This window comes from Carcharhinus amblyrhynchos, chromosome 1 (genome assembly GCF_965287045.1).
Source record: "Carcharhinus amblyrhynchos chromosome 1, sCarAmb.v2.hapA, whole genome shotgun sequence".
Classification (NCBI taxonomy): Eukaryota; Metazoa; Chordata; class Chondrichthyes; order Carcharhiniformes; family Carcharhinidae; genus Carcharhinus; species Carcharhinus amblyrhynchos.
The window spans coordinates 69947625-69962109 of record NC_137324.1 but is presented as its reverse complement, the minus strand read 5'-3'; the positions used below and the strand labels follow the sequence as shown (position 1 = coordinate 69962109).

The window sequence follows — 14485 nt, the reverse complement described above, 5'->3', positions numbered from 1 at the left end:
TCATCTACCTCTCTGTCCTTTTCGGCTCCTTTCTGCTCTATCCTCTCCTGCTGCTGTTCTTTTAGTTTCTTAATCTCCTCCTCCTGTTCAGTTCTTTTTTTTATCCTCTCCTGCTGTTGTTCCTTTAGTTTCTTAATCTCCTTCTCCTTTTCCTCCTGTGCCTGTTTCGCTTCCTCCAGTTCCTTACGAACTGAGTTTAATTCTTTTTCTGTTCCTAGCAGTTGCCCTAAGCAGCTCACAATGGCAATTTCTTTCTCACATTTGTCTGCCCGTTTTCCCTGAATTTTCCTTAGGTCATCCTAATACTTCTGCTCTAGGATCCCAGTCCCATCTCAGTATTAGCACAAGATTCTGCCCATAGGGACCACCCTTTCTTCTTAATAAATTCCCTGATTTTTGTTTCTCATATGGGACACTTCTCTGTTTCTGTGCTGTTTCCTGCTATTCTATATTCAACGAGGATAGGGAGTTGATTGGACTGCGGGTACGGCTTTGGGCTTATGTTCTGGTCCTAATCCCTCCGGATTCTAATGCAAATCTCTGGAGTTTACCCCCCCTCCTTGTTAGTAACAATGCATGCACAATAAACAATTTCCCGAAAGCTGTTATTTGTCCAATAAGGAGTTTACACCTATTGGCTCTGAGTTTTAAATAATCATTCAATATAGGATTGAATCATTTTAAGTAATCATTCAATACAGGATTCAATATCAGAAAAGCAAAGTTATTTCTTGTCGATGTCCCGGTGGAGTTGCCAATTGTTGTGGCTGCCGCACAGTCTGCTTTAACCTTTATACAGTGGACAAAGAACTGCGAGTAGACATCTCATTTGTGCAACCAATATTTATTTAAAACACACAATCAATAATCACCCACACAACCAACAATAAGTTATCTTACAGAAAATACTAAAGTTCAAGTCCAGTACGAGACCTTGACGTAACTTTGCGTGACTGGCAAGTACCCAAGCAGATATTGGCCTTTATCTGCGCCTTGGTGTCGGTCATCCTCTGCATAGTCTGGTCCTTTGGTCTGGTCTGGCACTCTGGCTCTAGTCTTCCTTCCTTCTCGGGTATGATGGCTCTCCTTGTGCTGGTCATCGTTGACGACAGTGACCATTGTTGTATCTCGTTTGTGGGGTCAGAGAGAGAGAGAGAGAGAGAGAGATTCTTGGTTGCGCAGCACACTTTATACCCCGTTGGGTTTCTCACCCCTTTTGGCCATTTCCAATCAATCGATCAGGACTCAATCACCCTGATCGATAAAGTCCAATTGGATGCTACCACACCGATCACTGAGTGTGTCCCCAGTGGCCCTGTCTGTAGGTGCTGGGGGCATGTAGAATACACAACTCCCCCCCCAAATAAGGGGTTACTGCGCCCCTCTGTCTGCTAAACAACCCAGTTTGACCAGAAAGTCTCTTTTGTCCTGGAGATGACCCATATCCTGTGTATTCATTCATCTGTGTTGCAGCTTATTTATCTCTGTCTTTTAGGCTGCAGCCTGTCGTTTTAGTTCCGGCCCAGTTGTCCCAGAGTGTTTTATAAATTGCCATTTTAAATGGCCTATTTGGCCACATGGTGTTCCCATCTGCTGCGTTTATCATCTAGGTGGTGCAGATCACAGGTTTGGCAGGTGCTGCTGAAGGAATCTTGGGGAGTTGCTGCAGTGCATCTTGTGTATGATAAACACAATTACTAGTGTATGCTGGTGGTGAAAAGTGTGAAGGGGTTTGTACAGCAGATCTTTTGAGAATACTTACATATGTGTGGAGTTTGCATGTTTTTCTCCTGTCTGTGTGGGTTTCCTCTGGGTGCTCCAGTTTCCTCCCACCGTCCAAAGATGTGTGGGTTAAGTTGATTGGCCATGGTAAATTGCCTCTTAGTGTCAGGGGTCTAGAATAAATACATGGGCCTATGGGGATAGAACCTGGGTGAGATTGTTGTCGGTGCTGGCTTCATGGGCCAAAAGGCCTCCTTTTGCATTGTTGGGATTGTAAGAGCAGATATGATCTCTAACTCAACAATTCTGTCTGCCATCTGTGTCTGAAAAGTCAAAAGAAACAGCCTTTTCTTTGCATCCACTGTTGATGAATTCTTTAGGCTGTTGGCAGTACGATGTGAACTGTAAGGGATCAGTGTGGAAGTTTGATCTGATTGTGAATTGTTCTTTCAGTGTTGTCCATATCTTTTGAGGAATGTGTTCAGCCAGTGTAGAACGTAATGTCCTATCACTAGGTGATTCTTTGTAGCTTGCTTGTTTGGTTTTGACACACCTGAATCAAGAAGTCATAGTTATATACATTGTTTAAACATTTAGAATTTGGATACTAGGTCAGCTGCATCCCTATGTCAAACAGGAATTTTGTAGACATTCTGACAATATCACTTTTGATCTTCCTTCTGCTGTTGTACCTTAGCTGATTGTCAGTGTAGCCACTTTTGTGTGTGGGTTGAAAGCTCTGCCCATCTAAACAAGTTGTGGCAAGAATGCACCAGAGTAATAGTGTTGTTTTGTATTCAATTTATTTTTCAGCAACTCCCATTGCCACCCTGTTATAATCACAACCTTTTTTGGGCTGATTATTATGATGGTTGTTTTTTATTGTTTTTAAATCACACTGTCTTACTTTCAGAACTTTCAGAACTGACAGGCTGTGTGCTGCAATCTCAGCAATCTCTGTCTGCTTACCAGCTCCATGTTTGAGCATTTGCTCGATGCTTTGTCTCCAAAGCTTTTCTTCACAGTCGCCACACTGCATTTTCAACACACTCCAATGTATTGCTGTGTCTGGCCAAAACAAGAATTTTTGCATGTTGTGTAGCACAAATTAACACAGTTATATCTATACTTACTCAATTTCCATCCTTGCTATCATGTTGTGGCTTCCATTAAAGATGTCGACTAGCTACCACTCCTGTGACTTAGAAGGAACCACTGCTTGTTCTTACAGTGATATAAGTTATTGAGCTTATTTGTGCTGTATAGAACACAAGGCACCAATAGCTCATGAAGGATTGGATAAGTACATTGTGGGTTCATTTATTAAGACTAAATACATGAGAACAGTCATTGTCAGTGTACTAGGTGCTTTCTGCTCAACTGTTTCAAGTAAAAGTGAAACTAGAACTGGAACACACAATACATACATTGTACACAATACCTTCTAGTGACGCAGTGAGGCACATTTTCATCCTTGTGAATGCATGCAGCAGCACCTTTCATCCTGTACACTCATTGAAAGGAGGAAATATTGTATGGAAAACTCCGCAGGAAGTCAGAGCATTTCTATTTCTATGGACTTGCCAAACAGCATTGGATTTTGCAACTTAATTATCTACCACGTTCAGAAGTTGCAACAAAGATACAACCTTAGGAAACACTTAAAGCAGCTGCTTTTTAAGGATCCTCTTGTTCTGCTAAACTCTGAAAGAGAAGTGTCATTAATGCAATAAATTTCTCCATGGTGTTGGAGATAATCATTTGCTGCTTGGTCTGATAACAACAGGCTCAATAAAGCTTCTTAAAGCTAGCTAAATCCAAGAAATGTCCCAACTTAAACACGTGTGTCACTTCAGCAACTGCCCCCTGCTTGCAGTTTATCTATAATGAATGCTGTAAGCTTAAATAACAGATGGAGTTAATTCTTTGGTCCCTCCACATGATGACTGTGGCCTTGAAAGTTCATAATTTGCTCTTCAGATGAAGTCCCTGCGCAGAATAGCCTGTCCCACATGTTGCTGTTAGGATTTTGAGCCAGATAAAGTACCTTCATAGATCTTTTGTGGAGATCTGGCCTTTGGTAACATTAGTCATACCTGTTACATAGTGTGTGGGAGCTGGAGGGAGAGTTCAGGAACTTTGTAACATAAATCTGCAGAAAGGTTGCCCTGAATGGTGTAGTTTTTCATTGTGCAGCTGTCTGTTTTACCTTTAGTCTCACTTTTAATCATACAAGCAGATGTAGGTATGTTTTGATTGAAAACAAATAAAGGAACCATTTTGACCAAATTAAAATTATGTTCTATATAGTCTGGAAAATTGTTCCACATGTTCCTTGTTTCTGACCCTATCTATCACGTCTGGAGATTATGCGGAGCTTAGTGGATTGAGTCTTCTGTGGTATGTTATTTCCAAGCCACACAAATTAATGAAATTCAGTACCATTGTCATAAGGTAATAGAGAATTTTTTTTTTAAATGTTAGCACACCTTGATTTTATTTTAGCCCACCTTGATAAATTGATAAAAGAAATAAACATTTAAGTGTAACATAATAATGCTTATTGAGTGAATTGAAATATATAGTGCGAAAACTTCCAACATTTTTTCGATGCAAAATGTTTGGTCAAGGAGATAAGATTTAGGGAATGTCTAAAACTAGGATAGGGAGGCAGAGAGGTTGGTGAGGGATATCCAGAGCTGATGGAAGAGCTGCCACTGGTGAAGCAGTTAAAATCAGGAATGAACAAGAGGACAATGAATTGCAAATATCTTGGAGGATTGTAGAACTGGAGAAACATACAGAATAGGGAGGAGCAAGACCATAGAGAGATTTGAAACCAAGGATGAGAATTTTAAAATTGAGGCATTGCCTACCTGCAAGCCACTGTAGGTCATAAGAACATATGCGACTTGCTGTAAGTTTAGGCACAAACAGACAAGTTGTGAATAAATCCAAGTTTCCAGAGTGGAAAGTGGGAGGCCAACAGAAGTTCATTGCAAAGGTCAAGGCTGGAAGTGACAAAGATGTGACGAGGTTTCAGCAACAGATGAGCTGAGTCAAAGTTGAGTCACGCAGTATTACATGATGATATTGGACAATATTAATTGTGGAATTAGAACATAAGAACATAAGAAATAGGAGCAGGAGTAGGCCATCTAGCCCTTCGAGCCTGCCCCACCATTCAATAAGATCATGGCTGATCTGTCGTGGCTCAGTTCCACTTTCCCGCCCTCTCCCCATAACCCTTAATCCCCTCTCTTATCAAAAACCCATCAACCCGCGTCTTAAAAATATTTAGCGAGGCAGCCTCCACCACTTCAACGGGCAGAGAATTCCAGAGATTCACCACCCTTTGAGTGAAGAAGTTCCTCTTCAACTCTGTTCTAAACCGCCCCCCCTTTATCTTGAGGCTGTGCCCTCTAGTCCTACTGTCCTTTCTGAGCGGGAAGAGTCTCTCCACCTCTATCCTATCCATCCCATTCATCATCTTATATGTCTCAATGAGATCTCCCCTCATTCTTCTAAACTCTAACGTGTACAAGCCTATTTTATTCAGCCTCTCCTCATAGCTCAACCCCCTCAACTCCGGTATCAGCCTAGTAAACCTCCTCTGCACTCCCTCCAAGGCCAAAATATCCTTGCGTAAGTACGGCGACCAAAACTGCACACAGTACTCCAGCTGCGGCCTCACCAATGCCCTATACAGCCGCAACAAGACCTCCCTACTTTTATATTCAATCCCCCTCACTATGAAGGCCAGCATCCCATTCGCCTTCCTGACCACCTGCTGCACCTGCAAGCTGGGTTTTTGCGACTCATGCACAAGGACCCCGAGGTCCCTCTGCACCGTTGCCTGCTGCAGTTTTTCTCCACGTAAGTAATAATCCTTCCTACCATTATTCCTACCAAAATGGACCACCTCGCACTTGCCAACATTAAATTCCATTTGCCATTTCCTGGCCCATTCGCCCAGCCTATCTAGATCCTTCTGCAGACTCTCCACACCCTCCGTGCAATTTGCCGTTCCACCAATCTTGGTGTCATCAGCAAATTAGCAATGTTGGGAGTACATCGTCAGAAGTATGTGTTAGGATCAACGATGACGCCAAGGTTGTGATCAGTTTGATTCAATCTCGGATGTTTAACAGGGAGAGGGATGGAGTCAGTCGCCAAGGAGAGAGGTTTATGATGGGGGCAGAGACAAAGGGATGAATGATACAGGCCACCTGTGGGCAGGAAAGCAGGCAGATGGACTCTTAGGATGTGGTGTCAAAGCAGTGTGCCTCCCATCATGATTTTACAGGCAGTGAGGAAGATGCTGGCATGTTCACCAACCTGTGGCCCAGTTGAGGCCCTTAAGTGGGCCTCTCAAACCCTGGCCTAAACACCCCATTCCAACCTCCAAGCACTTAAAGTTCCAATCCATCGCAGCTTGTCTCCTCAGTGCTGAGGTGCAGTACCAGCAGTGGCCACCATCCCCACCACATTGGCCCTGGGAGAGCTGCGGCTTCTGATTGACCGGCGTCTATCAGAGATGGGACTTCCTGTCCCTGAGGGATGAAAAACCCACTTCCAATCTATTAACAATTTTACAATCATTAAAGTTTTGCATGGAGGCTGGTGTTCTGCTCTGTGGATCCACTGCCTGGGGTGTGGGGAATAAGTGCCCAGTGTAATTGGGCAACCTTGTGAGGCCAATGTAATGGATCTGATCTTCCCAGAATTTAGAGAGAGGAAATTTCTGCTTATCCAGTACTGGATGTCGGACAAGCAGTCTGACAATTTAGAGACAGTGAAGGAATCGAGACTGGTGATGGTGAGATTGAACAGAACTCATCAACATCTATGTGGAAGTTAACACCATTTTTTGGATGATGTCACCAAAGGGCAACTTATAGATGAGAAACAGAAGGGGCCAAAAAATTATCTTTGCGGGACACCAGTGGTAACTTGTGGGAACTGAAGAGAAATCATTGCAGGTGATTGTCTGGCTACAATTCGATATATAAAAATGGAACCAGGTGTGAGCACTCACAGATAGCTGATCTAATATTTTATGTGTGGGCCTTTTATTTGTTTTTAAGGTTGTGAATTGAAAGTTCTGTTTGTTACAATCATAAAATAATGCTTGTTTCATATTGGTTTATGTTGTGGCAAACAAGAGAGCCAACTTTGTGACGTCATTACTGCAATAATGGTTTATCTCAGTAGTTTTCCTTTTGCCTTACGGTGTTGATTATATCTATGGCAAAACCAATAGGATGATAGAAAATATCCTTCAACTGCCAATGTGTATCCTTTTAGAAATTTGCTAGAAGGATAATTAATTTTTTTTGAGTAGGTAATTTTTTTCATTTTCCAACAGCTCTGGGCGTGGAACTTGCCTGGATAACGAACCACCAAAACGTGATTTTCTTTATCCAACAATAGCACCAGGCCAGGTGTATGACGCTGATGAACAATGCCGGTTCCAGTATGGTACCACGTCACGCCAGTGTAAATATGGGGTAAGACATCTGATTCCTAAAATTGCTCCATTGCAGTTAATTATGCATTTCAGCAATCCTCGAACACTTATGCACTCCCTGCCTTCCCCCACTTTAGGTGCTATGTAAATGGTCAAACCCAATTTCACTTGCACTTCTGTGGTTATACGTAAATAATGACGATGCACATGCTTTGACTTTTTCATTAACTGTATTGTTAATATACGAGAAGAATAACTTCACGAAGCACGCACAATGTAAATTTACCGGTGCAGACATGATAGGCCAAAGGCCTCCTTCTGTGCCCTAACAGTTCTGTGGAATAGACTTGCCCTCAACACAGGCCACACACCATCCCTGAGATAAGATGGTGCTACATTTCTGTCAGTGCTGTTCTTGAGTTAGTTGTTGACAGTTACCTGAACGCCTCTTGGACCAGGTCTCGTCTATTTCCCATCCCTGATATGGAGAAGAAACTCCTGACCTCTTGATAACTTCACACACGGCATGGTCTAGCCTGGCAATATACCATGTGGGATATCCGATTATCACCAAATACTGAAGACTTGTTTTTTCAAAACTATGAAGGTGGCTGTACAGCTGAGGCTACATAGACCAGTATGTGCTTACATGTTAATTGTATATGTTTTTTGTTAGTAGATTTTATCTACGGAGTCTCAATTTTACAAAAAAAGCGTTAAAACAACTTTGATCGGAAAAGCTAACATCTTTCCCCCTGTGAGGAGTCCTGAGAATTAACAAGATTTTCACAGAACTGATCCTTTCTGTACACTTGATGCCTATCTTACATACTAAAACAGAATAAACTTTACTATGTATTGGATAATTCAGATTATGTTACCTAATAGATTGTTACGCTTTCTCCTGTTCATATTAGGCATTACACTGATTAAATAGGTATTGGAACTAATGATTTAATCAACTTGATGATCTTGCTGGTTGAATGGTTTGATCAACAAGCTTTACAACTAAGCTTTTGGTCATCATTCATAATCTCTCTCCACTTGCTTCAACATGTTTTCCTCTTTCCCTGTGGACAACAAAATATGACATTTTATTCTATGTTGAAGATGGTATGTAAAGGCATGTTATTGCCACATATTAAATCAACACATGTGACTTTGAATAGTGTGGATGAACAGAGGGATCTAGGTGTGTGTGTACATAGATCCCTGAAAGTTGGGAATCAAGTAGATAAGGTTGTTAAGAAGGCGTACGGTGTCTTGGCGTTTATTGGTAGGGGGATTGAATTTAGGAGTCGCAGTGTAATGTTGCAACTGTACACTACTCTAGTGCGGCCGCACTTGGAGTACTGTGTGCAGTTCTGGTCCCCGCATTACAAGAAGGATGTGGAGGCGTTGGAGAGGGTGCAGAGGAGGTTTACTAGGATGTTGCCTGGTATGGTGGGGAGGTCCTATGAGGAGAGACTGAGGGATTTAGGGTTGTTTTCGTTGGAAAGAAGGCGGCTAAGAGGGGATCTTATTGAAACATATAAGATGATTAGAGGTTTAGATAGGGTGGATAGTGATAGCCTTTTTCCTCGGATGGAGAAAGCTAGCACGAGGGGGCATGGCTTTAAATTAAGGGGGGGTAGCTACAGGACGGATGTCAGGGGTAGGTTCTTTACCCAGCGGGTGGTGAGGGATTGGAATGCCCTGCCTGCTGCAGTTGTAAATGCGTCTAGTTTGGGGGCGTTTAAGAGATCTCTGGATAGGTTTATGGACGAAAAGGGATTGGTATAGGCTAGTGGGTCATTGTTTTTGTAACTGGTCGGCGCAACATCGTGGGCCGAAGGGCCTGTTCTGTGCTGTAATGTTCTATGTTCTATGTTCTATGTTTTCTGTACTACATTTTAATCATGGATTACAGAACACAGTTATATCTTCAATCACAAAGGAATCTTCCATTCTGGAATCTAGGCCAGTAGCAGGTGGGAAAGTTGGTGTGCTTCCCACTGGGTGGCAGGACTGCTGAACACGTGTGATCTTTCACTCTTCAACTTATGAATTATGCATCAGGATATCAGCCAATCCTATGGTGAGGCAGGCAAAATGTCACCTGCTATGTTGTTACCTCATGGGGTCAAAGGTCCTGATGCCATATTTAAATAGCACCCAGACAGCCATTTACTCAGTGCAGGTCAGGACCTCTGCCTTTCTGTTCCAGAGTTCTTGCAGCTGCAACTCCTAATGGAAAGGTAACAGATGCGAGAAAAAATATCCTGGGAATCTGAAGGTGCTTCTGGCTTCGCTTTTCACACATTTGTAGATAGGAATATCGCCTGTGACGCACTCGTGGTCGGGTCAATGCAGTGGACCCTGTTCGCCGGCATTGTGACTTTGAGGCCCCGCTGCCTCTTGCTGCTCAGGCCCTTCCCTTCCTGCCCCTGGCCAACCTGCAATGGACCTTCCTCCCTGTCATCTGGGTGAGAACCATTACTAAGGCAGGGTTGCTTGAAGTCTAAATCATTGACGCCTCAGTGGATTTGTGAATGAATTGAAGTGATAAATTTAGGTGGTGCATCCTTTACGTGTTTTCCTCCATCTTAAAGCCAGCAGGCCAGTGTGAAGCTCTTTGCTTGGCCTCAGTCTAGACAAGGCATCCCCACCACACACTTTCCAAATGAAGGATATCTTGAAGGATCAGAGATGGGCATTCCTCCAACTCATACATATTGTATGTGGAGATTCTGCTCTTTTACAAAGTTGCTGAAAGCCATATGCAAGAAGCCACTCTCTAATACCAATCAGCTTGTGTCCACTGGACTTCAGATTCTATAAAGAGAGACTATTGATATAGCAGCATAAAAAGACTAACCAGATGATCTCTTGTCAGCCATGACCATTCACTTGAGAGGATGGAGGTTTGGAGCTCCAAGTTGCCTGCTCTTCACCAGTTGTGCACTAGGAAGCATGCACCTCCTTCCCTCTTCAAAGAAACTTAAAACATCAAACCAAAATGTCATAAATGGGGTTGATAAAACACCCCAATCCCCATATTACTTAAGTAACACTAAACGTCAAAACATTGGAAGCAAGATAAATTACAAAAGACCGGAAAAATCATTGCAAGTGCACACAACAAATACTAGATACAGGTAATCTTTAAATCTAATTCTACATCTTGACAGAATTGTTGCATCACATCAGCAACAAGTTTCATATTAACTAAGCAAAACAAAAAATAATGCTAAATGTATCTTTAGTTGTATAATTAATTTTTCTACAGAAACAGTACTTGTATCACAGCGATGCTGAGGAATCTTTATAACATGGGACAGGGGCGTGGAGGGGGAGATGGGATGGAATTATCCAGTCCCCTTGCAGCGGAGGTCATTTCTTCAGAAGGAATTCTTCAAAATGAAAATACAACAGAACATACTCCAACTTATAAATCAAAGAAAGGATTTACTAAGGGAACATCATTATTCCAAACTTGGGATCTTGCATTAGGCTACCCCAAGCTACCCACAACTCTATGCAGTTCCTTATTTATGGTGAATCAGTTGGTCAGCTGACTCTTATATCACTCTGGAACTGGTTCCCTGGTTTACTGGTTCAGCTGACCCTTACGTCTTGTTCCCATTGATCACATTACATCCAATGCAAAGTTGTCACTGGTTACATTCTAACAGAGGTGACTCGCTATTGGCCAGCAGAAGGATCTTCGACTCCCACTGAAGTTGATGGTGATTTACGTTCCTCATCTGTGCCGCTGTTGGGGAACTCATGGCGGGGATCCATTTCTGTCAGGCTGCAACATCGTATTGGCGGGAAGGGCTTGAGAAATCTGCCCTTGGAGTGATGGGGGATTTGAGGGAGGGCGGTAGGGGGAGCTCAGAAGCAAAAAAGCTTGAGACACCACTCCCCCCATTCAAGTGTACTGCGTGACTGAGTTGTAGGATTTTGGTTTCGGTGTTTTTGTGTCCAGCGACATCCTCAATTATTCTTCTGAGATAACAAAGAAGCACAAACACCCATCAGGCAAAGTCAGAGGATAAATCAATGGCTGCTGCTGTTATAGGTGTCCTCATAGATGCTTGAAAAGAAATTGCCTCCCCTTTTGGTCAGGGAATGCTGCATGAGTTAGTGAAACCAGTAGAGGAAAAAATGACAGTAGATTGAAAATTAATGATTATTCTGCATTTGTTTACTATTACAGCTATTAAAGTTGTGAGTCTGCAGATCAGATTCTTTGATCTATGTGTTGAAGTCAATGCAGCTTTACAGGCTTGGCCCCCACCAGAATTAACTGAAAGTTCAGTGATGGCTGCCAGGACAACCATAAATATAGATGTAAATTTTCAGGTGCAGTGGACAAATGCTACAATGTCCTGCTTAGTGCTGTACTTACGTTTTTCTTGAAAAAAGAACAGCTTGGCGTGCATTTAACATAGAATGAAATTTGTTGCTGTAAATGGAATATTTTTAAAGCTTTGTGTACTTTGTGAGACAGAAACAACATGAACAAAAAAGGACAAAAATGCAGCCCCCTCCAGCTCTCCATACTGAATTATTACTTATAAGGAAAAAGACCAGCCTTTATACCAGATAAAGGCTGGTATAAAGACACTTTAAGAACATAAGAACATAAGAAATAGGAGCAGGAGTAGGCCATCTAGCCCTTCGAGACTGCCCCGCCATTCAATAAGATCATGGCTGATCTGAAGTGGATCAGTTCCACTTCCCCGCTTTCTCCCCTTAACCGTTAATTCCCTTGGCTGTCAAAATCTACCCGTGACTTAAATATATTTAGCGAGGTAGCCTCCACCACTTCAACGGGCAGAGAATTCCAGAGATTCACCACCCTTTGAGTGAAGAAGTTCCTCCTCAACTCTGTTCTAAACTGCCCCCCCGCCTTATCTTGAGGCTGTGCCCTCTAGTCCTGCTATCCTTTCCAAGCGGGAAGAATCTCTCTACCTCTACCCTATCCATCCCTTTCATTATCTTATATGTCTCTATAAGATCCCCCCTCATCCTTCTAAACTCCAACGAGTACAGACCCAGTCGATTTAGTCTCTCTTCATAGTCCAACCCCCTCATCTCCGGTATCATCCGAGTGAACCTCCTCTGCACTCCCTCCAAGGCCAAAATATCCTTGCGTAAGTGCGGCGACCAAAACTGCATACAGTACTCCAGCTGTGGCCTCACCAGTGCCCTGTACAGTTGCAGCAAGACCTCCCTGCTTTTATATTCAATCCCCCTCGCTATAAAGGCCAGCATCCCATTCGCCTTCTTGATCACCTGCTGCACCTGCAGGCTGGGTTTTTGCGACTCATGCACAAGGACCCCCAGGACCCTCTGCACCGTAGCATGCTGCAGCTTTTCCCCTTTTAAATAGTAATCACTCCTACTATTACTTCTGCCAAAGTGGATAACCTCACACTTGCTAACATTGTACTCGATCTGCCAGGTCTTTGCCCACTTGCTCAGCCTATCCAGATCCGTCTGCAGACTTTCCACACCCTCCACACAATTTGCTTTTCCACTCATCTTTGTGTCATCAGCAAATTTCGTCACCCTACACTCAGCCCCCTCCTCCAGATCATTTATATAAGTGGTAAATAGCTGAGGCCCCAGCACTGATTTCTGCGGCACTCCACTAGTCACCAACTGCTAATCAGAATAGCACCCATTGATACCAACTCTCTGCCTCCTATTAGACAGCCAATCCTCTATCCACACTAACATCTTATCCCCAACTCCATGCCCCTAAACTTCTGAAGCGACCTTTTGTGCGGCACCTTATCAAATGCCTTTTGAACATCTAGAAACATCACATCCACCGGTTCCCCTCTGTCTACCGCACTAGTCACATCCTCATAGAAATCCAATAAATTCGTCAAACACAACTTCCCCTTAACGAATCCGTGCTGCGTCTGCTCTATCAAACCATTCTTTTCTAGGTGCCTCGCTATTTCTTCTTTGATGACGGATTCAAGCATTTTTCCAACAACAGACATTAAACTAACCAGCCTATAATTCCCTGAATTACTTGACTTTACCTGAATGCACGAAGCATTTGGAACAATGTGAATGAGCTGATGGCTCAAATCAGCACAAATGGATATAACCTAGTGGCCATTACGGAAACGTGGTTGCAGGGTGACAGGGACTGGGAACTGAATATCCAGGGGTATCAGGTGTTTAGGAAGGATAGACGGGAGGAAAAAGGGGGTGGGGTAGCTCAGTTAATTAAGGATAATATCAGGGCGGTAGTAAGAGAAGATATAGGCTCCAAAGAGCAAAACATGGAATTGTTGTGGGTGGAGATAAGGAATAGTAAGGGGAGGAAGACATTGGTGGGTATGGTCTATAGGCCTCAAGTAATAACTTTGAGGTGGGACGGGCTATAAACAAGCAAATAATTGATGCATGCAAAAACGGAACGGCAATAATTATGGGGGATTTTAATCTGCATATTGATTGGATGACCCAAGTTGGACGTGGTGGGCTTGAGGAAGAGTTCTTGGAATGCTGTCGGGAAAGTTTCCTTGAACAGTATGTAATGGAACCTATGAGGGAGTGAGCTATCTTAGATCTGGTACTGTGTAATGAGGCAGGTAGAATTAGGGATCTTCTTGTGAGGGATTCTTTTGGGACGAGTGATCATGGTATGGTTGAATTTCTGATGCAGATGGAGGATGAGAAAGTAGGGTCCCGAACTTGTGTCCTCTGTTTGAACAGAGGGGAGTACAATAGGATGAGAGCGGAATTGGCGAATGTAGATTGGGGGCGCAGATTGGTTGGTAGGATGGCTGAGGAACAGTGGAGGATTTTTAAGGAGATCTTTTTCAGCAGAAATATATTCTGATGGTAAAGAAGGACTGTAGGAGAAGGGATAACCAGCCGTGGTTATCAAAGGAATTAAAGGAGAGTATTAAATTGAAAGCTGATGCGTTCAGAGTGGCTAAAAATAGTGGGCGATTAGAAGATTGGGAAAGATTTAAAAAACAACAAAGAATGACGAAGAAAGCGATAAAGAAAGGAAAGATAGAGTATGAAGCTAAACTAGCTCTAGATATAAAAATGACAGTCAAAGTTTTTACAGATATATAAAGAAGAAGAGACTGGCTAGAGTGAATGTTGGACCCTTGGAGGACAAGAGGGGGGATTTAGTGGTGGGCGATGAGGAAATGGCTGAGGCCTTAAATAAGTTTTTTGTGTTGGTCTTCACAGAGGAGGACACGAATAGTTTCCCAGATATTAAAGATAGAAGGATGGTAGGAGATGAGGTCCTTAATGCGATTACTG

General features: G+C 43.0%; 1 protein-coding gene across 3 annotated transcripts in view; it reads left to right on the top strand.

The window, feature by feature from the left end:
- Positions 1 to 14485, top strand: part of adamts6 (ADAM metallopeptidase with thrombospondin type 1 motif, 6) — a 286378-nt gene that overhangs the window by 161839 nt on the left and 110054 nt on the right. For all 3 annotated transcript variants that reach the window (XM_080186565.1, XM_080186557.1, XM_080186560.1), the window contains exon 11: positions 7091 to 7232. In XM_080186565.1, the coding sequence (XP_080042691.1) occupies positions 7091 to 7232 (142 nt within the window). The remainder of the gene's footprint in view (positions 1 to 7090; positions 7233 to 14485) is intronic.